The following is a 26,380-nucleotide window of genomic DNA, read 5'->3' on the forward strand; positions in this document are numbered from 1 at the left end:
TCCTGTCAATTTCTGGGTAGGCAATGAGTCAATAAACCTGACTGTACCTTCCTGCCATGGGTGTCCTGTGTCCCTTCTCTGGCTGGTATGGATCCCCTAGAGTACATGCTAATACTGTCTGTCAGAACTCGCACGGTTCCCCCAAGACATACAGCAACCTAGACTCGCCGTTATGTCTACACTCGGGCATCCCCTGGCACGCACTCCCATCACCAGACACAGCTTCCCACTTCAAAGTAGGAATAAGACCCTCCGGAAAAGGGCACTTTTTCCGGAGGATCGGGGCCAGTGTAGACGCTCTTTTCCGGCTTTTTTAAAAGCCGGAAAAAAGCGGCAGACATTTTTATTTAAATGCTGCGGGGGATATTTAAATCCCCCGCGGATTTCCCTACGACGACTGGTGAAATTTACATGCCCCTTCTGGAAAAGGGGCCAGTGTAGACGTAGCCACAGAGAGGTAAAGCAGGAAAAGGTGGGGGGCGGGAATGAGTCACCAACCAAGGCAAATAGCCCATGAGTTTCTGAAAACCAATAGATGAGAGCTGGCCCAGCAGGGCGATAGAGTTCCAGCTGCCAGCACCTGGATGACTGATTCACTGCAGGGGCGCTGGGAGCCTTCGCAGCTGCTGCGACTAGGGAAAGCAGCATCATGTGATGGCTGTTAGGGTAGATTCCAGAGCATTACTTCTCCCAAGCAACCATACATCGCGGCTCACCCAGGCTTCCCTTCTCCATGCGCCCCCTCACCAGGAGCCTCACAGGATGGAGAAGGGCTCAGGACAAAGCAAATGGTAAAGAAAACTCCAAAGGCAGTAATGGGCTGGACTGAACCCCCTTTCCTCTCTACAACACAAGCCTGTGTTTGAGCTCCACAAGTCCTACCTTGCTTCAGGGAGTTTCACAGGTGAATGCTGGCAATGGCCAGTAACAGAAAGGGTTAAACCCTGGCGGTGGTGAGTTCCACAGGTTAATGTTGAGCAGTGCAGAGAAGCAAAGCTCACCTCAGTGACAGCCTGTGGCACTATGTTTCGTGCATCAACCCCTGATAACATTCTGTGGCAGTGGGCTCCACAGGTGCCTGCAGTGTGAGGCTGTGAGCAAGGTGGCAGGGCACAATTCACAGCTGGTCTGAGCACGGTAGGCACAACTCAGTGGAATCTGGCCTCAGATTCCTGGCACATGCATCAGAATGGGGTGGAGGAGAGATAAGTGCCAGAATCTATCACCAAACTCAAACGTTCAAAACTCCTCATGAGTCAGGCCCCCCAAAATCCTGAGAGTGGCTTAAAAAATCGGAGGCCCTCTCCCAGGCTAAAAGTGTTGACAGAAAAAGTTTTGGAACTAATTAATCCATTAAACAAAGGCTGGTTCACACCCCTGAGTGACACTGCTAAATGGATCTACATTTTAGGTATAAACCAGGCTTAAGCCAGTATTGCAGCCCAGTTGGCACAAAAAGGTTTCAGCAGAGCCTGGAACTGGGCTCCCAGTCTGCAGGCTGCAAGAATGTTGGGAGGGGTTATACGTCCTTTATAGGCCAGGATTAGCATTAAAAAAGACCTTGACAAATTGGAGAACTGGTCTGAAATCAACAAGATGACATTCAAGAAAGACAAGTGCAAAGTGCCTCACTTAGAAAGGAAAAATCAAATGCACAATTACAATGTAGGGATTAACCGGCTAGCGGACAGCCCTGATGCACAGGCTCTGCAATTATAGTGGACCACAAATTGAACAGGAGTCAACAATGTGACGCAGTTGCAAAAAAAAATCCAAATGTCATTTGGGGGTGCCTTGACAGAAGTGTAATAGAGAGGTAGCCATGTAGTCTGATTTTGCTAAAACAAAAGGAAAAACTATGTAGCAGAAATGGTGTGTGTAAGACATGGAAGGTAATTGTCCTGGTGGGGGCCTCAGCAGGAGTAGTAGGTCAAATTCAGGGCAGCACACTTTAGGAAAGATAGGGACACACTGGAGAGAGTCCAGAGAAGAGCAACAAAAATGATCAAAGGTCTAGAAAACCTGATCTCTGAGGGATGGTTGGACGAACTTCAGAAAAGAAGGCGGAGAGGGACCTGATAATGTGAAGGGCTGTTATAAAGAGGACAGGGATCAGCTGGCCTCCATGTTCCCAGAAGGTAGGCCAAGGAGTAGTGCAGCAAGAGTGCAGCAGGGGAGAGTTAGGTTAGATATCAGGAAAAGCTTGTGAATGAAAAGGGGGGTTCAGCTCTGGAGCAGGCTTCCCAGGTAGGCTGTGGAATCCCGTCACTGGAAGTTTTTAAGAGAGGCTGGAGAAACACCTGTCAGGGCTGGTCACTTGGCCCTTCCACAGGGGACTGGACTTCATGATTTCCCAAGGTCCCATCCAGCGCTACGTTTCTGTGATTCTACGGTCCGCCTATGGAGTTGCAGCCTTTCGTATTGGGTCTGATGCGACCCTGGGTGCTCAAATACTAAAGGGGGGGGGGGGAGTGGCAACCAGCAGGATTTCAGAGGCTGAGAAGGAGGGAAAGGGGCCCTCAGAGAGGAACAGGAAACAAAGAGAAATCTCTCCATGACGGAAGTGAGGAAAGGCGCTGGGGCAAGAGAAGCAGTTAGTGGGAGGACCTCAGTAGGAAACATGCTTAGCAATGTGGGGTTATTGCTTTTATCCAGAAGGAGGTGATTGTGCAGGGGGGCTGGATTTCTCCCCTTGCCACCAATCCCTTTCTGTGCCATAGATCAGACCCCAGGTCACAAAGGGGTGAGGTGGGGAGAGAGGACTCAGTCCCTAGGAGAGCTTCAGGGAAAGGGGATTGTGCAGACAGGTAGGAGATGAGAAGGAAGGAGCCCTGCTTCCCCATTCACTCACACTTGTCCTATGGGATTTGCTTGTGGGACAGAGGAAGGGAGAGGGGTGCAATGGAATCTGGGGTTCACCCCCCTGGACCCTTTTAAACACCAATGTGCTGTGATGGTGATGAAGCCCCAGTTGTGCTTGTCTAGAGTGTAAGCTTCTCGGGGCAGGGAAGGGCTCTCCTGCATGTCTGTACCCTTCATCCCATGCAGCCCTATAGAAAACTTCTCCCTAGAGTGCGGGGCTCAGCCACCTGCTCCATGCAACCTGCCTCCCCTGCACTGCGTTCTCACAGTGCACAGCCACTCTCTGCTTCTCTCCTTCCCAGCTTTTGCTCTCCTCCACTCCCCCTCATTCTTTCTCCCTCTCTTGCTTGCCCTCCGTCACCATCTGTCACAGCCGCCCCCTCATTCTCCTTTTCTCCCTCCCTCCCCCCCCCGTCTCCCTCCATCATAATCACTCTGGCCCTCCCCTCTTTTCCTTCTCCCTCCCCTACCATTCATTCTCTCTTTCTCTCTCATTCTCCTGCTCGCTCTCCCCCCCTTCCACCTCCCAAGTCTCTTCTGATTGGCTAGTGGGATCATTCCTGGGAGTAACTGACACACTTGATCTACCTAACCCTGTCCGCCAAGCCCCCACTTCAGCTGATGGAGAGCTGGAGAGGGGAGTCCCGGCTCCACTGAGCAGAGCTGGGTCTGGTCCCTGCAGCAGGTAAGCTCCAGAGACCAGATGGGAGTGCGTGATCAGGCAGATGTGGCAGTGCTGGAGGAAGGCAGGAAAGTCCCACCAGCTCTGGAGCTGCAGAAGAGGTGAGGGCAGCAAGCGACTCTGGAGAGAAGTGAGACAAGGGATTTTGGCCCCACGAGGACTCAAAGCACACAGGGATTTCATTGCTCGGGAATTTCTTTTAAAAGGGGAAGAAACACTATGACACACATTCTCCCGGCGCGTGGAGGAACATGTCAATCCCGTTGACGCGTAAGTACCAGGCAGATCTGCCTCCTCTTTCCGTCCTCTCCTCCAGGCGCTGTCATGTGCAGAAGTTGGCGCTGCAGCCAAAACAGAACCTGCTGCCTCCTGTGCTCTGCTCTGTTCCCACAGACTGGGAGCTGGCGATGGCCATGGGATCTCTACCTATGCAGGGAGTGAGAAAGTCACAAACTAGAGGAGGAATGAAAGGGTGCAAGGCGAGGTGGGAGGGATGCAGAAGGTGCAGGAATCTAGGGGGGGTGTTATGTACATTGCTTAAGGGAATTCTAGCTGGATTTCCCATCACTTACCAAATGGATCCATCCTCTTTTCCACTGACAAAGATGGGGGAGAGGAAGGTTTCTTATTCCTAAAGGCTTTGGATTTCTTGGCTGAAGATAGGAACTGGCATTTAACCCACAAACAATCCCCACCTCCCTGGGAGACCCCAATCCCTAAGCATAACACACTCCTACCATTGTGACTGTTTATTTGAATTCCTCCAGCACTTAGCGCCTCCATCAGGTGCCACAGTACAAAAAGTCTGGGTCCCAAAGGGCTTATGATTTCATACCCCAGGCATCTCCCAGTTGTTTCCTCAACCCCACTGAGTCCACCACACCTGCCCCCTCCCCCCTCCTCAGAGGTCCGGCTCCAGCCACACTCCCATGAGGCTCCGTGCCTGCAGTGCTCTCTCAGATCCCTGCTGCTCTCTATGGGAACTTACAGTTCTCCGTTCCTTACTTCCTGCCTTAAGCCTCTCCCCAGCCTCTGTGTACATCTATACAGCACACTAAGCATGGGCTCCCATTCAGGTTTGACCCCAAGTCCCCATCCAGCCATACACAAATCAGCATGCCTTGGGCCAAGGAGCATGCAGGACCTGGTGGGTCCAAGCCGAAGTCCCACTGGGCCTCAGGCCCGAGCCTCGTCATTCAGCTATGTGGAGGCAGCTCAAGCTGCAGATCTGAGCCAGGAGTAATGAATTATGGATGTGTTGGCCCCACTACAAGACTCAGGCTCAGCGATTGTGGAACCAGGCCTACAATGCAGCGTGGCTAAAGTGTGGGCTTAGAAACAGAGTCCACAAGCCTGGAGATCTGGGCTTTACTGTGTAGGGGGGGCCCCATCAAGCTACCTGGCCCCATGCCTGCTACTTCTCTGAAAAAATGCACACATATGTACATTACTGAGATGGCTCTGGGAAAGCATGGAAAAGAGCTCAAAAAATCATGGAAGTTAGAAACTGGAAAGGACTGAATTATAGAACCACTGGGTTAGAAGGGCTCACAAACGTCATCTGGTGTAATCCCCTGCCAAGTTTGCTATTCAGTCCCTTTTTCCCAGCCAGCACAGGGCGGCCCCTTGCAGTGTATTCTCAGGGCTTTGCCTGCCTCCTGTTAAGTGGCCCAAGTGATGGGGCTTCCATTGGTGGGTCATTCCGCAGCCAATAGACTTCACCGTCAGGAAACCTTTCCTGTTATTCAGCCTGATTTTCCCATTGTTCAATTTCATTCCCTTACACGCTCCTGGGACTTCCCTAAACAATTCAGCTCCTTGGGCATTTCCACTCAACCCCTGTCATAAACCAGCAGCTCATTCAATGCAAGAAGGACAATGTAAAGAGGTCCCACCTATGTGTGATAGAGCCTCAAAGCAAAAGGTGCCCACCGGAATGCAGATACAACAGCGGGTGTGATACATGTGAGGCACAGTGGTGATCCGAGGAGGCATCTCCGTGGGGCTCGTCAGAACATGTTCCAATAGAATAAGAACCAGCCCAAACCTCAGCCTTTGCCTGAGGCTTCCAGAAATTTGATTAATTTTTTTTTTTTTAGATTTTTAATATCAGATCTTTGCACGTCCTGGTTTTGTACAATTTGAAAAACACAATGAGGGAAAACAGTTCTCGGTGTATTTCTGAGCTGCTGGAGGTGGTTAAGACTAGAAGTCATGTTCTATGAGACCCCCAGCCATTGCTACTAGAGAAGAGAAGCCGGGCTAAGCTTTGGAACTTGAGGGGTCTTATGGGCCCAAACCTTCGAGTGAGACTAGGGTGAAGAAGGTGCTGTCTATTCCTGAGGCTAAGCATGCATCCTTTCCATGCAAGTCCTCCCCACTTACAGATGGCTATTTGAGGAGATAATCAGGCAGCAGGATCAATACGCCAAGGGGTGACAAAGGCATGAGGCTGCCATTTAACATTTCAGAAGGCCCCTTCCAGATCTCTGATCATCTAAAAGCATCTCAGACATGCCACCATACATAGACTTCCCAGTGTAGCTTGGGGCCTGGGACTGTGTCTCCAAGTTTTGCCTGGGCTTGGCTGTAGCTCCCTAACCCTATCCCTAACCCTAACCCTGCCCCAAAGAGATGACAGATGAGAATCTCATCCCTTCCACTCCCTGTCCAACCAGTGCTATTGTCAGTGCAGAGCTGGCACACACACAGCAGTCTGTTTGTTCAGGGTTTGCTCTGAGCGAGCGAGTGCCGTTTCCATGCCAAAGCCTGGTGTGATGGGCATCAAAAGATTAAGAGGGCTTGACGCTTGTTTTGGTGCTATGGAGTGGTAAAGGCAGGGGTGGCCCCTTCCATTAGCAGGCTGGATTCGAGCAGGCTGGGAGGTGCTGGGGTGCAGAGAGAGCTAGAGCAGACGGTGTCTGGATATATAAACCCACCTGCCTCCAATGGGAACATTATAAATATTCCTTCTCCCCCTTTCTTCATGTGTAGGGATGGTGCAAACCTGCCTCTCCCTCTCCCCGGGCACTCACCCAAGCCTCTGACATTTGCTCAGGACTTCAAGGGGATTTTGCAGGTAGTGGGGGCGGACAAGAATGTCATGGCGACTTTCAGCGGGATCCAGTCCAGTTGCTCCAGCAGCAATGATGATACAGACGGCACATAGGTAGCAGACAGTCAAGGGCTGGGGAAGGGAAGGGGCTCTGCTGAGGGACCTTTCCTGGGAGCTCTTCCCCAGAATGTAAATAAGGAACATGCTGCTGAGCTAGAACAAAGAGAGTTGAGCATACACGAGAATCAGGCCACTGGAGATTAACTTCACCACCCCCTGAGCCATTTGCACTAGGAAACAGAAGCCTGTAATTGCTCCCTTGGGTCTTTTCCCTGGGAAGTCCCTTGCTTTATTTCAGGCCATTTTCCTGTTAGTCTCAATCTCCCAATGGTCATTCTTAAAACAGCTGGTCATGTCTGACATTCTCTCAGCTGCTCTAGCGACTCCGGAATCTGAACCCCACCCCCATCTCCTTCCCAGCTGTGTCTGTGCCCACATGCCGTTACGTCTGTCCTTTTACATTTGGCTTGTTTGCCTCTGATTTTTACAGTATAAATTCCGTTTTTCTTCCTCTCCTCATGCCTCCAACTTTCCAGCTGATCTTCTGCTCGATCCTTCCTCTGCCATGGACTCTTCTGCTTTCACCTTCCCCACACCTGTGGCTTCGGAGGAGGGGAACACCTCCACCAGCTGGGCAAGTTCCATCCCAGGGAACCTATCCACAGCTGCCAGCCCTGGCATGGATGTCAGTGGAGTCCTCATCCCCCTGGTCTACCTCATTGTCTGCGTGGTTGGGCTGGTTGGGAACTCCCTGGTCATCTACGTGGTCCTGCGCCTCTCAGTGAGCGAGTCAGTGACCAATGTCTATATCCTCAACCTGGCGCTGGCGGACGAACTCTTCATGCTGGGGCTGCCCTTCCTGGCTGCACAGAATGCGCTGTCCTACTGGCCCTTCGGCTCCTTCATGTGCCGCCTGGTGATGGCTGTGGACGCTATAAACCAGTTCACCAGCATCTTCTGCCTGACTGTGATGAGCGTCGACCGCTACCTGGCTGTGGTCCACCCAGGGAAATCGCTAAAGTGGCGGACAGCCCGGGTGGCCAAAGCTGTTAGTGCCACCGTGTGGGTGCTGTCGTCAGTGGTGGTGCTGCCCGTGGTGGTGTTCTCCAACGTCCCCCTGGGGATGAGCACCTGCCATATCCAGTGGCCCGAACCAGCTTCTGTGTGGAGAGCTGGTTTTATCATCTACACAGCCACACTGGGCTTCTTTGGGCCGCTGCTGGTGATCTGCCTCTGCTACCTGCTCATTGTTGTCAAAGTCCGGTCTTCTGGCAGGAGGGTGCGGGCCCTTTCGTCCAAGCGCAAGCGGTCAGAGCGCAGGGTCACTCGCATGGTGGTCACCGTGGTGGCCGTCTTCGTGCTCTGCTGGCTGCCCTTCTACGTGCTCAACATCATCAATGTGGTCTGCCCATTGCCAGAGGAGCCGTCCCTCTTCGGGGTCTACTTCCTCGTCGTGGTGCTGCCCTATGCCAACAGCTGCGCCAACCCCATCATCTACGGCTTCCTCTCCTACAGGTTCAAGCAGGGCTTCCGCAGGGCCATCATGAGGCCGTCCCGCCGCGTGCAGAGCCAGGAGGTGGTGGCACGTCCCCGGAAGAAGACTGAAGATGAAGAAGAGGAGGAAGAGGAGGAGGAAGAGGAAACGGTGGAGAATGGTGTCAGTAAGATTGCCCAGAATGGCAATGGCGGACAGGAACATCCCCTGACCAGTGGAGCAGCAGGAGGCAGTGAGCAGAAGCCACTCCCAGAAGAGCCTGGGAACTGTGATAAACCCAATGCACTCAACATCAGTTACTTATAGTGAAGGGGTGGGGGAGGCTCTGTCCCTCTGTCTCTTGGACAGTCCAGCCTGTACTGGGGGGGTTGTGGGGGCTGCAGTTGTGCACAGCAAGGCACCAAGGCCCAAGGCTCCACCTGATGAAGGGGAGAGCTGGAGGAGTGTACAGACGGGCAGACATCATGGGAAGACCTGTGACTTCAGACATCCCTGTGGGAGGGGAAGGGCAACAGCATCTGGGTGGGCCTCGAATCGGGGACTGGATTAGGGTGTGTGGCAGGGTAGGAGCTTCAGAGAGGAGTCCAGCACTGAATCCCCCTACAACCAACATAGCGCACGGTTGCTGATTATTCTATTGTTCTTGCTGCCAAGCTGTCCCGGTGTCCATGGGGACCATACACCCGGAGGCAGAATCATGGGGACAATTCTTCCACAGCCTAACCCCTAGAGCTGTCTTCCCCTCCCTTTCAGCTGCTCTAGTATCCCTTGGGGACAACTCCCCACCACCTATGTGACCTGACACCATCTCAACCGCATGAGATATCCTGGCTCTTTAGAGGGCTCTCATGTCCCAGGTGCCGACAGATGTGATTGGGCTGGTTTAGAGCAGAATATGAGACATGTCCTTCGCCATCTCTTGATCCCAAGGGTTTTAATATGGTATTATTATGCTCTGATGGATGATGGCAGCAGACCACAACGCCATGGGTTGGGGGCAGTGCAAGCTGTAATTTTCACCACCCCTCTCCATCTTATTGTGAATAAATGCAAAGATTTAGGACTTTATGAACAATTTCAAAGGGTCAGTCTGTGCGCAAGTACGATTGTGCTGGAAGGATGAGGGCGTGTGTGTGAAAAATGGGAGTGTCCGTGGTCAGATCACTATGGGGGACTGAGGGGTAATTTTTTTGTGAACACGGTAACACCCATATAGGTGTATGGTAGGAAGTTGTGTGTGTGCTTGTGCATGAGTGTGTCTTCAGGGGTTTGGGACTGGTTTTTCTGCATGTGTGTGCGCGCACAAGACGTTTGTACAGGTGCAGGGGTTGATCTTGTCTCTAGAGGGGTATCTGTACAGGTACAGGGGGTTGATTTGGCTCTGGCAATGCCTGTGGGGTGTCTGTGCAGGGGTGGGTGTGCATGGGCAGGAAGGTGGATTTGTCTGCATATTTGTGAGGGCGAGGTGGCTGCAAATAGGGTGTATGTGTGAGCGTCTCTCCTTCTGCCTTGCTTCATTCCTGCAGACTCTGTCAAATGCCTCTCTCTATACCTTAAACTTTTCTATAAATGCAGTTGCTAAGCTACAATGATCAGAAAGAGCAACTTTAATCCAGCTGAGCCATCAGTAGGGATCTGGGCACCTTCCACCAGGGGCGACTTTGGGGAAATGGAGGGGGGTGGGGGCGGAGAGTTTAAAGACCAGTCAAAAGGAGAGCGTGCTCCAAGAGACAAGGCAATACTTTGCAGGTTTAGGCGAACCATGTCACTCGGGGGGTAGAAAAGCTCAATGGGCATTTCTGCAAGGGAGGGGCAAGCCTGATGGACTAGCTGTGTTGTCTTAGGGAGCAGCCCCGGGACCAAAACAGCAGAACAAGATTTGAAGCAAACTGCCAAAGGAGAAAAAGGCAGCGGGCCTGGTGAAGAAAGGCAGCTTTAATGATGAGACCAGTAGTCCAATGAAATCACATCCATGAGGAGATGTAGAAGCCACATCACTTAGAATCAGTATGTAGCTAAATGAGAACTTGTTGGCCAGGGATACCCACGCAGCCTGGGTTGGGCAAGGAGTTTACTAGGGTATCTGTCCTCCAGCTGGGCCAGAGCAGGATTGTCAGGGAGAGTTAACGATAGATATTGGCCCAGCTGTTCTGTGGCTCTTCTCTCTATGAATGGGGGTTGGTTGGGGTTGATCTCCCGACTCTACAGTTCCAACACTGGCCTCTCGGTGAGTAATAACCCTCCTTACACCCCAGACCCTCCTTTCTTCTCCCTGAATTTGGTCTCTTGGTACCAGGCAATCCATGAGTAAGGCAAATCCCCACAAATCCCCTTTTCTGACTCCTGAAGCACACTCCTCCACCCCCCCTTGTGGCAGCTATTGCACATCTCTCTCTGGTGAAATGCAGTCCCTTTGCTTGGCCGGGGAAGGTGTAAATAGATCATGGGATGTGAGATTTCAGTGCCTTAGTCTCTGATCTCTTGCCTTGTAAATCACTTGTTGTAGTGGCTCTTCATGTCTCCTCCTTTCTCCTGTACCCCTGGAGACTCAATCTGTACGGAGATGCTCTCTCACGGCCTCTAAGACAATCTAGGAGCAAACCCACAGTGGCTAGGCCAAAAAGGCCATTCCGATTGTGGAAGGAATTCCCACTGTCATCTGGTCACCAGCAAGAGAAGAGATCATGGGATCCCTACAGAATCATGAAGAACTTCCAGAGCTCCCATCTTTGACAGGGTGCAAGAGGCAACAGACACTGGGGAGGAACAGGCCTCGATCCCCACAATGCTAGATGCATTGCAAATATGACCGTAATTAGGTAGATGTCTTCATCCTGCTATTAGATGGCATCACAGCCAGTAAAAGGGAATGCTGGGTAATTCTGGAGCCGAGTAAACCACTGGAGGATGTAGTAAAGTATTGGCATTGGCCTTCTGGGAAAGGAGGCAGCTGGCGGCTTATTCCAGAGCAATGAGGAGTGAGTGTGGCAGCCGGGAGAGGATGCAGCAGGAGAGTGGCAGCTCAGAGTACATTGGGAGCAGACACGAGGGTTTTCCATTTCTTCTTAGCTTGGCTACATCACTGCTCTAGCTCCTGCCTTAGGGGGATGGGGTCCCTGGCTGTCAATCAACTTGTTAATGTGCGAGTCTCCTTGGCCATAGAAAGAAGCCCTTACAGGCTGATGAAGGGGAGCTCACAGTCAGCCTCTGCAGCCCCCTCTGCTACAAGAGATCAGGAATGAACCCTCAAAGACATTTTTGCTTGCAACACCCAGGTACAGAAATGCTAGTCTGCTCAGCCCCACAGGCAGGAGGACTCAGAAGGCTGTTGATCTCACTAGGCTGTGCCCACTGGAAAGGCAGCTCTTCTGCTCCCACAGTGGAACTGGTTGAAAAATGATATATTCTGGAGAATTGTTCATCAGTTTTTATTTTTTCAAGGTATTTTGTGGAAAATTGCAACAGGTTCTAAATTTTGCATGGAAACAAGCATTCCCTCCCACGCTTTCTGTCTCTCCCTCTCTGTCCCCCCCTTTATTCCAACTGCAAAATATGGGGGATAAAGAGGGGAGAAAACAAATAGAAAATGGAAATGGGGGAAAAATCATGTTTTGTCTTTTTTCCTCAGAGTAAGAAAAATAATGTAATACCAAAAATCATCTGCAGAATTGTTCCTTGTTGAGGAAAAGGCTGTTTTTATACTGTCCCTGAGTCCCACCTACACCCTTACTCCTGGTGAGTTCATGACTGCAGTCTGCTTGTGGAGCTGTGTGTAAATGGCATTCATGTGATTGGCCCCGTGGAGCCCTTCTGATTTATGTCCTGCAGTGGGCTCTGGGAACAACAGGGGCTGAAGTCATGCACAGCAGCTAGTAGAATTCCGGACGTGTTCAGGGGGATTTGTTCTAATCAGACGTGGAAATGGATTTTTCTATTCTGGCAGCACAAACACTGAGATAAGGGTGCCATCAAACCCTCTGCCACACAAAGGGTTTCATTCTTAGCACGTACAGACCAGAGCTGCAAGTCTAGCAGAGGCCACAGTGCTTCCAGCCGCCCCTGCAATGCCTCTCCCCTGCTTGTTTCTAATCACAGGCAGGGTGCTTATAAATGTAAGGACCCCATGCTGCCAGCTCTGAAAGAGTGAGTGTGTGTGTGTGTGTGTGTGTATGTGCATGCACACCCAAAGGTAGTATGTATTGAAAGCCAGACTTTGATTACTGACCTTGAAAACATACTCACAACACAACACCCTATGTACCTTCACAAAGCCAAATACAGTTGGCACCCACACAACCACTGAGTTGTACTTGATGGCTACTTGACCATAACCTGCTGCTGCAACTTCTTTGAAGAGAACTTTGCAGAGATGAAAAGGGCCATGGGGGAGGGGTGTCAACCTGACTGAGGGTAGAGCACAGTACAAGGCTGTGCTGCTTACACAGCCTGCACTAAACGTCCTTGGGTGTTGTCAGGAAGCCATTGTTACCATATGATCTGTATGGTAAAACAGTGGCTCCGGTGAGGTGAATGGCAAACCTACGCAGGGCACATGGCATGTGACTTTGCTTCAGAAATGTTTGCGAACATGGATCAAGGCTGCAGGCTGGAGGTGGTTTCTAAATAGCTCTTGATGCACGGGAACCAAACAGATAAAAATGCAGAGATGTGAACAGATTAGATGCTCCCTACTCTCCTGGGGATGCAGACGCGAACTGAAACCTTTCATCTGCTTGAACAAGTGGAAAATATGCAAATATTTGCTCATGAAAACTTAGTGTTCTTTGCCTTGCGAGGCAAAAGATATGCAAATGTCCACATAAGGCGCCCACCTCACACAGAACTCACACCCAGACACACAAAATACCCAGCACAGACACACAGCCCATCTGAACACACGGACACTCAGCGTAATGTGTACCGTCTAATATGTATACACTTTGCCTGTATGACACAGCAGCAAACCCAAATACATATATACAGATGCACACATATAAAACACACGTGCATGCTGATTCATGTCTGGCAGCTAGGCAGGCATTTAGAAACAGTCTTGCAATACATCCTGTTCCCTTCATATGGCAATATATCAGGGTCTCCTGTCAAGTTAGGAGCAAGGGGCTGTAGATCAGACTGGAGTATTGGAAGACAACTCAGTGCTGGTTGTCAGCCAGAGGTGCAGCTGCACTCGTCTTTTCAAGTGCTGGAGTAGGCAGGGTAACATTGCTTGGGCACCATGGCTTCATCCAGCATGCACTGCAATAAATGGTAGTCTTCCCCTTGCCCTTAGTGGGTTTGGGCTGGATGCCATGTATGCCATTGCTGCCCTTCCTGCACAGAACAGGGCCAACGTGGGCAAGGCTTGGAGTAGAGGGGGAGTCTGGGGCTTTAGGTGCTGTTCCCTGTTTCATCTGCAGAGGGAGCTATTTGCTTACATTGGCCTCATGCTGCCTGGTTGCACATTCTCCCTACTCCTGTCCAGTTTACCTGTTACCAATCCCCCTTTTCCCCCTCTCAGAGCAAACAAATTTGAAGGGGAGGGAGTAAGGGTGAACTGATCCCAGCACATGAGCTACCCCCCCCCCCAGTCCCTTGCAGACAGTTCTTAGTGGTGGCCAAGCTAACCCCACCGCCTGTGCTGCCTGACAAACAGCATGCTGAAACCAATGGCAAGACTCCCTCTCCTGCCAGCAGGCTTTGGCCGAGGCCCTTGGTCATTGAGCTACGAGTCAGGCCTGCTCCAGAGTCTGACAGGCCAGTGGAGGGAACTGCATGGGTTAACACTGCCTGGGGGGAGGGGGCACCATTTTGCTGGCTGACCCAATCCGAGGGAGTAAAGAAGAAGAGCTTCTCCTCAGGGTAGGAGTTGGGTTATTTTGTCCAGCAGAAGCGGGGTCTCCTCACCCCAGGGCACCCAGTGCTGGGAGGGCACAGTCTCCTCCTCTCAGACAACGTGGCATTTTGCAGAGCATGAGCATGCTGGATAGGCATGAGGTGAATGGGAAGCAAGTCATATGACATATTGGGACCCACGTGTGAGTGGCTAGTATTGACCAAACAGCTTAGATGGGAACCCAGACCGGCCCTGCCCTCCAGCCATCCAACTGATTCCATCTGAGAGACCCTTTTATCCAGGTGTCCTGAGCATGCTTCATGCTGGGGTCCTGCAAGCGAGGCACCACAAATGCGGCAGAAGCCATTACCATCTGTGCACCATGAAGCAAATGTCATTGGGCTTAACTGGTAAAGAGGAAGAGCAGAAGCACACATCCACTCAGGCAACTCCTCACATTTTCCCAAGGGGTGTTAAAATCCTGCATCTGCCCTCCACAGGACATGGACTAGTTTGGGGCTCACGTTCTTGTCATTTCAGGCTCCATCCCTCCTGAGGCTGATGTGTGGGTGTCACTGCATTGGGTACAAAGGGCACTTGGTTTGCAGGGTAATGAACCACAAGCCTCTGGGGGGGCTACAAACATGTATTAATTTAGCCTCACAACACCCCTACAGGGTAGGAATTAGGGCTGAGATGATCAGAGGTGACTAATGATCTGAGTGTCCAACCTGTGCTGCCTTAAAGGGGTCTGGTTATCAGAGGACAGGAGCTCAGCACCTCCTTTATGTTGTCTTTTAGGCACCTAAAATCACGGGATACTTTTCAATATCTTGGCCTATCGGCCCATTTCACTGAAACCACAAAAACATTACTTGCCTATAACAATGAGTCAGAGGCAGAGTTGTGAAGAAAACAGAAAATTGTGTAATAGCTCCCTGTATTTTTGTTAGTCTCTAAGGTGCCACAAGACTCCTTGTTTTTATTACAAATCACTCACTCCTTTCCAGACCAGAGCTGGCTCTGCTCTCAAGGAGTAAGCCCTGCTCTAAAAAGAGAATCAGCTATTGAGTTGAACAAGTAAGGGGTGGGAGGAGGTAGGGAAGGAAGGAGATTGCTCAGCCTGGTACAGTCCAGAGTGTGTGGGGGAGGAACTTACAAAGGACCAGACCCTCCTCCAAGGCAGGACAGAAAAAGGCAGTAATTACATAAGAGCCTTGGCCAGCAGCTGCTTTCAATCAGCTGGGTCTCCTCTCACCCTTTCCTCTGGCAGTGCTAACAAGGAGCAGCTGAGGATACACGTAGCTCAGTGCAGGACCTCTCTTAAGGGGTTCAGAGGGAAGGGGTTCCCCACCTTCCACTCACACCTCAAAGCACTGGAGAACAGCAAGGGGTGGAAATAGTAAAGCCACTTAATGATAAAGGTTTAGTGGCTGAGGAAAAAGAAGGAAAGGGCTATTTGCTTGCCTCCTCATAGGCACAATACCTCTTGCCTTGAGAAACACCCAGTTCTGCTTAGTGGCTGTGGAAAATGCAAGGAAGTGGGGGGATGGAGAAGGGGCTGCGATTGGGCCAAGAAGGGGTCAGTAGAGGGGAAAGGAGGGGACATTAGCCCTTCCGGAGGGGCTGGCAGCCACTTGCATATGATGGGGAGGAGACAGTGCAGGGGTCAGGAGTTGTGTCTGTGCATGTGATGGGTAGGGAGGGACAATGTAATAAAAGGGATGTTGGAGAAACTCATTTCTGGCACCCTCCAGCTTCTGCTCAGTCCTGGGGAGAGGGGGAAGCAGCAGCTGCACTTGAGCAGGGCGTTCTCTAATCCAATCTGGCAAAAGCTTTCCTGGGTTGGCTTCAAGGCAGAGACAGAGTGAGAGCATGTGTGTGTGCAACCCCCCCCCCCCCCGGCCCATGCTCCTGATCAGATGATAAAATAGCCCATGAACTCTTCAGCAAACTGTTTTCACCTACTCTGGTAACTCATGATTGTGGCACAAAGGCTGGAGAGAGGATGGAAGCCAGTATCAAACCTGCTTCTTTTTCAAGAAAATGTAATCCTATACATGAGGGCTACGTCTACACTGGCCCCTTTTCCGGAAGGGGCATGTAAATTTCACTAGTCGTCGTAGGGAAATGCGCGGGGGATTTAAATATCCCCCGCGGCATTTAAATAAAAATGTCCGCCGCTTTTTTCCGGCTTTTAAAAAAGCCGGAAAAGAGCGTCTAGACTGGCCCCGATCCTCCGGAAAAAGTGCCCTTTTCCGGAGGCTCTTATTCTTACTTCAAAGGCTCTTACTTCAAAGGCTCAAAGTAAGAATAAGAGCCTCCGGAAAAGGGCACTTTTTCCGGAGGATCGGGGCCAGTCTAGACGCTCTTTTCCGGCTTTTTTAAAAGCCGGAAAAAAGCGGCGGACATTTTTATTTAAATGCCGCGGGGGATATTTAAATCCCCCGCGCATTTCCCTACGACGACTAGTGAAATTTACATGCCCCTTCCGGAAAAGGGGCCAGTGTAGACGTAGCCGAGATGTGGAGCTGCAAAAGGGACTGGAAAATATTCTACCTGGAAATAATCAATAGCTTCTAAAGGAGCAAAGCCAAGATGACTCAGAGACTGGTTTTGCCTTTGTATTCACTCAGTGTTGTGGCTTTCCTTTCATACCTCTCAGGAGGCTCCCATCGCTAAGAATAATTATGCCTAGCACACCACAAAAATTCACTCATTAAGCCCACCCCTAGTCATGAGAGGTAGGTAATTCAGAGTTGTTGAGCAATAATCTCTGTCACTATCAGCTGGTACAGCTCCATTAGCAGGAAATTTGGCCCAGCATCTCCATTTTACATGTTGGGAAACTGAGGCACAGAGAGGTGACTGGGCATATCAATGGCAGAACCTGAATTAGAAGTCAGGTTATAGTTGTAAATTGCTGAAGAACATCTCTGCCCTGGTGAGACTGTCCTGCTGGCTAGGATGAAAGGGGCATTGTGGGGTTCCAGTACAGCAGGCAAGTCAATAACATCTCCAGAGCTTCCTCTCCCTCCTCCAGCCCACACTCTCTGCACATATTTTCCCAGACTTTCCATTTGCTTCTCCAGTGGTGCTGGGGTGCCTGCCAAGCCCGAGCTACTTCTCGGCAAAGCAGACGGCTGTAACTGCCTCTGACTCCCAAACTAAACAATTGGAAAAACTCAGGCACCAAGGCCTGTTAAATGTTCTCCAGCTTCCCTCTGAAATTACAGGAGCAGAGCAAGCCTGCTGAGTCGGCACTTCTGCAGTGTGGGGGAGGGAGAAATTGCTTTACTCGCCCCTCCCGCTCTTCCACATGAACAGGTTTCCAGGTCTGGCTTGAGAAGTTGCCTGGAAGGCCTCTGGCTTAGCTGCATGGGGAATTGAGAGCAAAGAATGCCATCTTGGCCACAGGTACGTCACATAAGGCCCACTCAGGATGGCATGATAAGATAGCCCAGGGCTGGCTACAAACATTCATATACATGACTGGTTAAAGGGCATTAGTTGGGGAAGAGGTGGTGGCATGGGCTTTCCCTGGTAAGGGCACATTCCAGAGCCTTTCCAGCTGGAAATGCCCTTTCTGGGCAAGCCTTCAGGCAGAGGATGTGACCCATGTGCCCAGCGCCGGACCGAGCCATTCCGGCGCCCTGGGCAGACAGTTTAATTGCGCCCCAGGATGGGGGAAGGCCCATGCGCGGCCCTGCCCCTGCCTGGCACCTGGGAGAGGGCGCACGGAGCTGGCGGCGGCAGGACACACGTGCCCAGCCTGGCTACTGCCGCTGGCATGCAGCCCGGGGCCACTCGGGGCAGGCCGAGCCTGGCTGTGCAGGGCCCCACGGCCACGGGGGAAAGGGCGCTGCTGGCCAGCGCTGCGAGGGTCAACACAGCCCCCGCCCCGGGTGGCTGCTGCAGGGTGGCTGCTGCAGCCTGTGATTCGGGAGCCGGGCAGGTGGCGCCTGATGGCAGCTATAAGGGGCACTACGCGCCCCTTACAGCTGCCATCAGGCGCCCCCCCCCCATAGGTTTGCACCCCGGGCAGCTGCCTGGCTAGCCCATGCCTTAATCCAGCCCTGCATGTGCCAGACAGGGAATAGACTGATCCCTACCCTGTGAGTGTAGGAAATGGAGTAGAAATGAACAAGCCCAATAGGGCAGGGATGGGGGAACCTAAGGCCCGAACACCAGCTGCATTCCCAGCTTGCCTGGATCTGGCCCCAGAGACTCAGTAGCCTCCGCACCCCCAGCATTGGGGAGCCTGTGCTCCAGCCCCCTGCTATCCCACCCTGAAGCACACAAAACCTATTAGGTTGGGCCCAATGGGGGAAGGGAATGTGGGAAGTGTATTCCCCCTTCTCAGTCAGAGGCCACGTCAATAGGGATGTGATTTTTTTTCTTCTCACTTGTGTGTGGCCCCCCCCAGATTTTTTTTTTTTCGTGGCTCAGCCATACCCAGTTCCCCACCCCTGCCATAGGCAATAGGGCTAGGGGTGAGCAACAGCACCAGGGACTGCAAGGAGGGCCAGTAGCGAGGAAGGGCAGATGAAGGGCATGTTGGCGCAGGGGCTGGGGACAAAGGTCAGGCCTGGAGCGACAGGGACTTGCCTAGCGCCCCTGGTCCCGAGGGAGGCTCCAATGTGTCCCCCCCCCCCCACCGCCCCGTGAGCTGCAGCCGCGCCCCGAGCTCCACTCTCCCCGGGGACCCAAAGCAGGGCCGGGGCGGGGCTGGGTGGGGGAGGGTCTCTCGCTTTCCAAGCTCCCCCCGCGCCGCGTAAGGGTTAAGGCGGCGGGGGGAAGGGCGGCGCAGGCAGAGCGAGGCCCGCGGTTTGCGGTGCCTTTGCCAGCAGCGAGCTCCCAGCGCCATGGGACGCGGGGCGGGCGGCGCTAGCAGAGGCTGCCCGGCCAGCAGCGGGGAGTGAGCGGCTCGCAGCGCGCGGGACCCTTCGGCGGCGGCTGGTCGCGCTCCTGCAGGGTGAGGCGAGGGCGGACCGGGCCGCCCCTGGCTCTGCGGGCGGCTGCGCCCGGGCCGCGCTCCCTGCCGGGCGAGCGGGGCGCGGGGGCGGGGGGCGCGGGTTTGATCGCGAGCGCCGCTCGCCCGCCGCGCTGGGGCCCTTTGCACCCCGCCCCGGGCTCGGCTCGGCCGGGCAGAGCTGAGAAACCGCACGCGCCGCTCCCGGCTCCCCGTCCCCTGCGGCCCCCTGGAGCTGGATGGGCACCGCAGGGCCGGACGTGGCCTCAGATGCCTCCCCTAGCGTCATGCCCAGGGACAGAGTTGGCTGCTGCCTCCCCCACCTCTTCCCCTCATAGGCTAACATGGCTTAGTTTGACAGGAAGCGGGGAGGGGGGGGCTGACTAGAAGGGGGGGGAGTGACTTGGCCAAGGTCATGGGGATCAGTCAGTGGCAGAGGAGCGCGTTTAGTCCTGTGAGCAGGTCACCTGGCCATGCCTTGGCAGCACCCACTGGGATCCTCTTTAGATCCTCTCTAATAGGATTTGGAGGAAGACTGTCATGAAAGAGTTAATGCCTTCTGCTGAGTGAGCCAGAAGTTTGCCTGTGACCCTCCCCCAGTTGATGCTCTCAAGAATGAACAGGTTTATCTTTCCGAATCTGATCTCCTGCCTTTCCTGACAGCTGTAGGAGGTGAGAAAGAGGCAAGTAGGATGTTTTAGTGTAAGGCCACAACCCTTATCACAGAGCTAATCTCTGAGTTCCGGGTTCGTTTTCATCACCAGGGACTCTTGGATTTGCCTCTTCTCCTTTTAGTGCAGTCTGAAGATCCAATCCCCAGATCTAGCACTCTAGATCTCAGTGGTTACACTGTGAGCTCTGGTGCTGACAGTTCTGAAGGCCCGGCCTCCTCTCCATGGCAGGACCCAGGCTCCACTGGGCCAGGCTCCAGGAAGTCAGGCGCGCCCTAGCCATGACACCACTGCGGCTTGGACTGCAGCCTTTGGCCTCCAAGGACAGCCATGTATTAGACTTCAAAGTAGCAGCTCTCTGCAGAACAGTTCCTCACTCCCTGTCTCTTTCCTTCCCTCTCTGCTCCTGTGATGAATTAAGTGGCTTTAGCCACAGAGAACGGAGGAGCAGTGTCCTTTCCTTTCATGTTGGCCTCTGCCCTGGCTCACTCATCCACTTCTGTCTGTCTGTTTCTCTTCCTTTCTCCAATCTTTCAGGTCACTATGGTAATGATTCAGCTACGAGCTCACGTGGCCTTCCTCATGCTCCCTCTGTTTGTATTTGGGGCACCTGCCGATGAGCTTGACCCCAAAGAAGCAACAATCCTCCCAAATGGCTGCAGGCGTTGCTGTGACCCACTGGATTCTCGAGGCTCCTCAGAGCCTACCACCGGCTCAGCTGGGCACCATTCATCGTTGTACCCAATGCCAGAGGTCCGTCCATACATCAACATCACCATACTGAAAGGTAAGTGCCAAGCTGGTGTGCCTGGGACCCAAGGTCGTCTTGGGAACCAGGCATCACCATAACGAAAGATAAGCATCTATGCTGGCATACTGGGTGCCCATAGGCTACCAGTGACTTCAGCATCACCATACTGAGAGGCAAATGGTACATGCTAGCCCACTACAATGCATCAATTATACCCATTAAACACCCAGTGGCCAGACTGAAGGCTATGCCTCCAGTATACTCAGTGCCTGATGTACTGACTGATGGATGCCCAGTTGTCTGTTGTTATCAAGGGTAAGGGTCCATGCTGGTACATGTAGATTTGTGCCCAGGTAGCCAAAGAGGTGGAATCAGTCTGTACAATGCCAGTTTTCCCCTGATCCAGCGACTTTCCTGAATTCAGGGGAGCCAGCTCTTTGCTTGTACCCCACTGGCTCCTGTTTATTGCCACTGGGTGAGGAGCATCACTAGCTGCCCCTTGCCAATTTGAACGTTCTTCAGGATCAAACTCCTCTGTACTGTAAAGGGATAGAGCAGCAGGTCTTCATGCAGTCAGGAAGTAGACGATATGCCTGTAAGAATGGCAGAGGACCATCATTAACTTTCTGTGCAGGGAAGGGAGATCATCTACCTGGACCTCATGTCATCTGGGAAAGGGAGGAGGGGAATGCCATTAAGTCTTAACATTCACTTCTCTTCCCAAGCAGCTAGGAGCATGCTTGCATGGACACCCCTACACTCATATTTGCAAAGAGTGGCTCCCAACAAAGACTTGCTCCAGGCAGCTCTGGCTGGCTTAGCTCAGGGTGGAATAGGGGTGGCTTCCTGTTGTATTTCAGCTTCTTGCTCGAGGGTCCCCATTTGAGTGTCATCTGTGCTGAATGCATAGGATGTGCATGCACGGTGAGTCCTGGCACTGAATAGGAAATTCTTCTCTTTGGGCCCAGTTTATTATTGCTCTGCAGCCCCATTGTGCTACCCAGGCATAAGCTTCCCTCCACTCAATATCCCCAGTATAGAACCACCTCCCCACTGGTCCCAGGTTTGTGTCCCTGTAAAGCCCCAAAGAGGCCCATGAAACAGGGGAACAAGTACATGGTGCCCTATCCTGTGTGGGAGGCTGCTCTGACCCCCAGAACTGCTGAGTAGGGAAGGCACAGATTACCTGTGCTAGTGCTTGCATAGGGATGCATTAGGTCATTTGTAAATAGCTCTAGTATTTGGCCCAAACACTGGGTGACATCTCAGTGCTTGGCAGCTTTCACATCTCACTTGGGTATCTCATGGGCACATCCCTCTGCTTCATTTCCTAGGAGACAAAGGAGACCAGGGGGAGCCTGGGACTCCAGGGAAATGGGGCAAAGAGGGGCCACCAGGAGAGCTGGGTCCCCAGGGTCAGAAAGGCAGCAAGGGGCAGATGGGTGCCCCAGGGGATCCCTGCAAGCACCAGTATGCTGCTTTCTCCGTGGGTCGCAAGAAGGCGCTGCACAGCAGCGAGGGCTACCAGGCCCTGATCTTCGACACCGTCTTCGTCAACCTCTACAGCCACTTCGACATGTTCAAGGGCAAGTTCTACTGCTACACGGCCGGCATCTACTACTTCAGCCTCAACGTCCACACCTGGAACTTCAAGGAGACCTACATGCACCTCATGCACAACAACCAGGAGCAGGTCATCCTGTACGCCCAGCCCAGTGACCGCAGCATCATGCAGAGCCAGAGCCTCATGCTGGAGCTGCGGGAGAACGACGAGGTCTGGGTGCGTCTCTACAAGCGGGAGCGCGAGAACGCCATCTACAGTGATGACGTGGACATCTACATCACCTTCAGTGGCTACCTGATCAAGCCCAGTCTGGAATGACTGCCCTCCTCCCTCTGCCCTTTCTCGCACTCTCTTTCTCTCTCTCTCCCTCTTTTCACTGCCCGCAATCACTGCAAACCACAAGGGAGGAACTGGGTGGGGGGCTCCTTAGGAGGGTCATGGGGTGGGAGGATAGCAAGGAGCCTGAAAGAAAACACCTGCTATTCAAATCAGGACCATCAGCATTCAAAATGTGCCACTGACTACCTGGTAAGCCCCATTTGTCTCAAACAGGGGATCCCGCAGGTCACTGCTAACCTTCTTAGGCTGTGAGAGCCTTCCCACGACTCAATCAGCTGTAGGGACACAGGCAATGATACAGAGCAAGGGAGGTACAGGACAGTCCCTGGCTGTGTCAATCATCACTCATCTGGGATGCAGAAGGTCAGATCCTCAGCTTAGGCAACTCAGTGTCGCTCCATTGAAGTCAATAGAGTTACACTTATGGATTATGGATGTAATTGTGTCTTCAATTAACCGATAAGCAAAAACTTATAGGTTAATGCTACAGGCCACATGCATTCCTCCTTCTCCCCAACAGTAAATTTTTTAGCAGGCTGGCCAGCAGCCTGGTTCAGTCCTAGCTCGCCCTGGGTCTAGGACCTACCTCCACTGCGGCTCTACCTTTAAACTGTATTAGGAGCCAGGCAGATAGGCAGCTTGGCTCAGTTCCAGCTTGCGCTGGGTCCGGGAGCTCCACCCCTCCCCACCTTTGCTGCTACCTCTGATACAGAAGCAGCAGCATGGCAGCCGGTCTGCAAAGGGAGCTGGTTTTTAAACTGGCTCCACTTGCAGATCAGGTCCCACCCGGCATCCTGCACTGCTGCCTATGATATGGAGGCAGCAGTTCGGAGTGGAAGGGGCTCCTCAGGAGTGGGGCCAAAGAGCACTGGCTGCACACTAATCCCACCCCCGAGGACTATAGACTAGTTGAGTAATCTATAAGAATTCATGAGGTTAATTGACTATTCAATTAACTGATATTTAACATCCCTATCATGGATGCCTGCTGCAGATCTAGCCCTACCTATTGAAAGGGCGCGAGACCCTGCTGGCCCCCAGCAAAACTCCCCTCCAGTCTCAGCAATCTTGTCAGGCTCAGAGCCATCCTGGCTTTGCAGAACCCCTTTCCTGGAGACTGAAAGCAGATTTGCTTCGGCTCCCCTGCCCACGAAGTTTATACCAGTGTAATTCTGTCCACTTCCGCAGAGTTCCCCTGACTGCACGCTGGCGTGAGAAGAGACTCAGACCCTGGATTGAACTGCTGCAGTCCCATAGGTGTGGCTAGAGCAGCGCTGGTAGGAGGCCATTCCTTTAAAGTCCCACCTCCACATTAGAAAGGCTGGGGGTGGGGGATGGCGGAAACTGACTGAGTCAGAGGGTGGTGGAAAGTTATGCTTTTACTACTAATGCAGAGGGTCAGCTCCTGTCCAGTACCCCTCCCAAAAAAACTCCAATGGAAGAGGGTTACACAGTAGCTGCTTGGTAGCTTGTACAAAATGAGCTGAGCATTTCAGTCCCGCTCCCAATGCCCACACTGAAAATGTCCTCACCTCATTAGCTCTGTCTCTGTTGCCTGTGATCTCTGGTGAAGCCCAGAACGGAGAGCCCTGGAGACTGGGATGTGCACCCAGCCCTCGCAGGTGGGTACGATGTGTTGGCGGGGCTGTACAGCAAAGCTGGTGCTGTCCCTGCCTGTGCATTACAGCTGGGGAGTACAGCAGCCCTCAGCACTCACCTAGCTCTGCTTCTACTGACATCAGAGGCTTTGCCACTGACTCCAGTAGCAGCTGAATCAGGTCATTTCTGAGCACTTTTGAAAACCCCACACTTTGTGTCCTGAGGATCCTGTAAAGGCGGGATGCCAGGCGGTCACTGGGTCAGTTTTCAGCAGGATTAAAGTCACGCCAGAGGTATCCTGAAAAAACTCCGCCGCATCCAGGGAATGCGTTTGCTCTTCCACTTTTTTTTGCGGAAAAGCAGAGGTGCTCTTTCAGAAGGCCTGTCTTCCTCATTCCACAAGGAAGAAGGGATCTTCCGAAAGAGGTGGTTTTTCCGAAATTTGGCCCAGTGGAGATGGGCCAAATTTTGGAAAAGCCTCTTCCAACAAAAGTATCGGAAAAAGGTACACAAATTGCGGGCACAATTTGCGTACCTTTTTCCGAAAAGCCATTGTAGTGTAGATATAGCCAGAGAGACAGACAAGGGAAAGGTAGGGGAGGTGAACTCAAGCGGACTGCAGGCTAGTTTCTCTTGTTCACATTGCTGCTGTGGATTTGCTCACATTGTGGAGCTGTGGAGATAGAAACTAGTCCCAGGCTCTTCCCCACCTGAGTCTCATAACCTCTTAATACAACTGGGCTGTGTCTAGACTGGCCAGTTTTTCCAGAAAATCAGCCGCTTTTCCGGAAAAACTTGCCAGCTGTCTACACTGGCAGCTTGAATTTCCGCAAAAGCACTGATGATCTCATGTAAGATTGTCAGTGTTCTTGCGGAAATACTATGCTGCTTCCGTTCAGGCAAAAGTCCTTTTGTGCAAAAGGGCCAGTGTAGACAGCTCGGATTTGTTTTCCACAAAAAAGCCCCGATCGCAAAAATAGCGATAGGGGCTTTTTTTGCAGAAAAGCGTCCGTGCCAATCTAGACGCTCTGTTCCAAAAATGCTTTTAACGGAAAAGTTTTCCATTAAAAGCATTTCCGGAAAATCATCCAGTCTAGACACAGCCTTGGTGTGGAAAGCAGGGGCCCTCCAAGTTAGGCGGGTCCTCTTAGAAGAGTCTCTGTCTTCTGGAATGCCAGGAGCATGGGAGGAACATTGGAGTCCCCCTGTCCTAGCCTAGCGGAGTGTGGAAACGCTCCAGGGCTGGGACTGATGGGAGTCGTGAGGGAGCCGCATGCTCAGGGTGAGGTTTCGGAGGGAAGGAACTAGTGACTGAATTCCTCTCTCTTTTTAGAAGCCACAGGCTGCCAACCCAGCTGTTGTGTATTTACAGTGTGTGGCGTCCCTGTGTCTCCCCAGAGAGCAGCAGGAATCTCTGGTGCTGAATCACTTCCAGATCTGGGCTCTGAATTCTCTCCCTTTCTTCCAATGTCACTGTTTACTGCTGGAGGGCCAGTGCTAGCTCTCCGGCTAAAACACTCCTAAAGAGCAGTGGGTGCTTAAAATGGGGAGGGGAAGCACTGTGGGAACGTGTGTTTCATTGGCCAGCTTCAGCCCATGAAGGTGCTAAATCAGGCTTCCATCCTTTGGTGCTAAATAAGATGGCTTCCCCTCGGTGCTAAACCAGGTTTTAAGAGAGCCACCGGTGCTTATTGGGGGGAGGGGGAGTGTCAGGGTAGCCGAGACATAAAGTACTGTGGAATTGATGGTGCTTTAATTATGGAAAACCACCATGAACTTTTGTATATATGTTTTCAGTTTTATTAAAACTTTTTTTTTTTTTGCACTTTGAGATGATTTTCTCTGTAAGGTCTTTTCTTTGTGTCTCTTGTCAGGTTAAGGCAGGGATCCCACTGTCTGAGAGGCCAGAAGACCTGGCTTCTGTTCCTGGAGCAGTCACTCCCCTACTGAGTGACCACGGGCAAGTTACTCTGTGTGCCTTTATTTCTCTGTCTGTCAGATGGAGATAATGATGCGTAACTTCCTCCATAAAGGGTTTTGAGATCTGTGGATGAAAAGCTGTATGTGAGATTTGTCATTAGTAGGACATTTCTAAACCTTTGTTTAAAAAAAAAAAAAGTTTGCAGCTCCCAAAGCTGCAAGACATAGTGCAGGAGTTACTGGAGAATAACTGACTGCTAGCGAAGGGCAAAGTAAAAATTGTTTCATTGGTTCATTCGCAGAACCTGGGGAGGGAGCTGGAAGTTTCTTGTCAGAGAACAGATAATTTTCTTGTGCTGTCGCCAGTCTTGGTCCTGGTTGGCTGCTATGCACAGGAAGAACGGGCTTTCCCTGTGGTATTTCCACGAAGATGTGACGTCTGACCCACAGCAGAGGGAAATGAAGTAATAGAATGAACGTTTACAAGCGTCAGTAGTATTATGGGGAAGAGGTTTGAGAGCCAGGTTGAGGGGAGGGCTCTGGTGAGGGAGATCTGCTGGGGAGAATGGGGGAAAGT

At 52.2% G+C, this 26,380-nt stretch overlaps 2 protein-coding genes across 3 annotated transcripts; both read left to right on the forward strand.

Moving 5' to 3' along the window:
* Positions 1-103: 103 nt before the first annotated feature.
* On the forward strand, positions 104-15,553 carry SSTR3 (somatostatin receptor 3). The gene is made up of 2 exons (XM_006118912.4): positions 104-3,814; positions 7,196-15,553. The coding sequence occupies exons 1-2, from the start codon at positions 3,796-3,798 to the stop codon at positions 8,458-8,460; spliced, it is 1,284 nt and encodes a 427-aa protein (XP_006118974.2). The 5' UTR covers positions 104-3,795; the 3' UTR covers positions 8,461-15,553.
* A 1,705-nt stretch (positions 15,554-17,258) lies between these two features.
* C1QTNF6 (C1q and TNF related 6) lies at positions 17,259-25,714 on the forward strand. 2 transcript variants are annotated; one of them, XM_006118911.4, is made up of 3 exons: positions 17,259-17,404; positions 20,168-20,417; positions 21,716-25,714. In XM_006118911.4, exons 1-3 carry the CDS (start codon positions 17,387-17,389, stop codon positions 22,261-22,263), a joined length of 816 nt encoding a protein of 271 aa, XP_006118973.2. In that variant the 5' UTR covers positions 17,259-17,386; the 3' UTR covers positions 22,264-25,714. The 2 variants fall into 2 exon arrangements, with proteins under 2 accessions (XP_006118973.2, XP_075793661.1); XM_075937546.1 differs by lacking the exon at positions 17,259-17,404 and adding an exon at positions 18,749-18,962.
* The last annotated feature ends 666 nt before the right edge of the window (positions 25,715-26,380 follow it).

This window comes from Pelodiscus sinensis, chromosome 1, assembly GCF_049634645.1.
Source record: "Pelodiscus sinensis isolate JC-2024 chromosome 1, ASM4963464v1, whole genome shotgun sequence".
Taxonomy (NCBI): domain Eukaryota; kingdom Metazoa; phylum Chordata; order Testudines; family Trionychidae; genus Pelodiscus; species Pelodiscus sinensis.

Coding starts and splice junctions, on each gene's coding strand:
- C1QTNF6 (XM_006118911.4), top strand. Junction 20,418..21,715: donor CAACATCACCATACTGAAAG/GTAAGTGCCAAG, acceptor TTCATTTCCTAG/GAGACAAAGGAGACCAGGGG.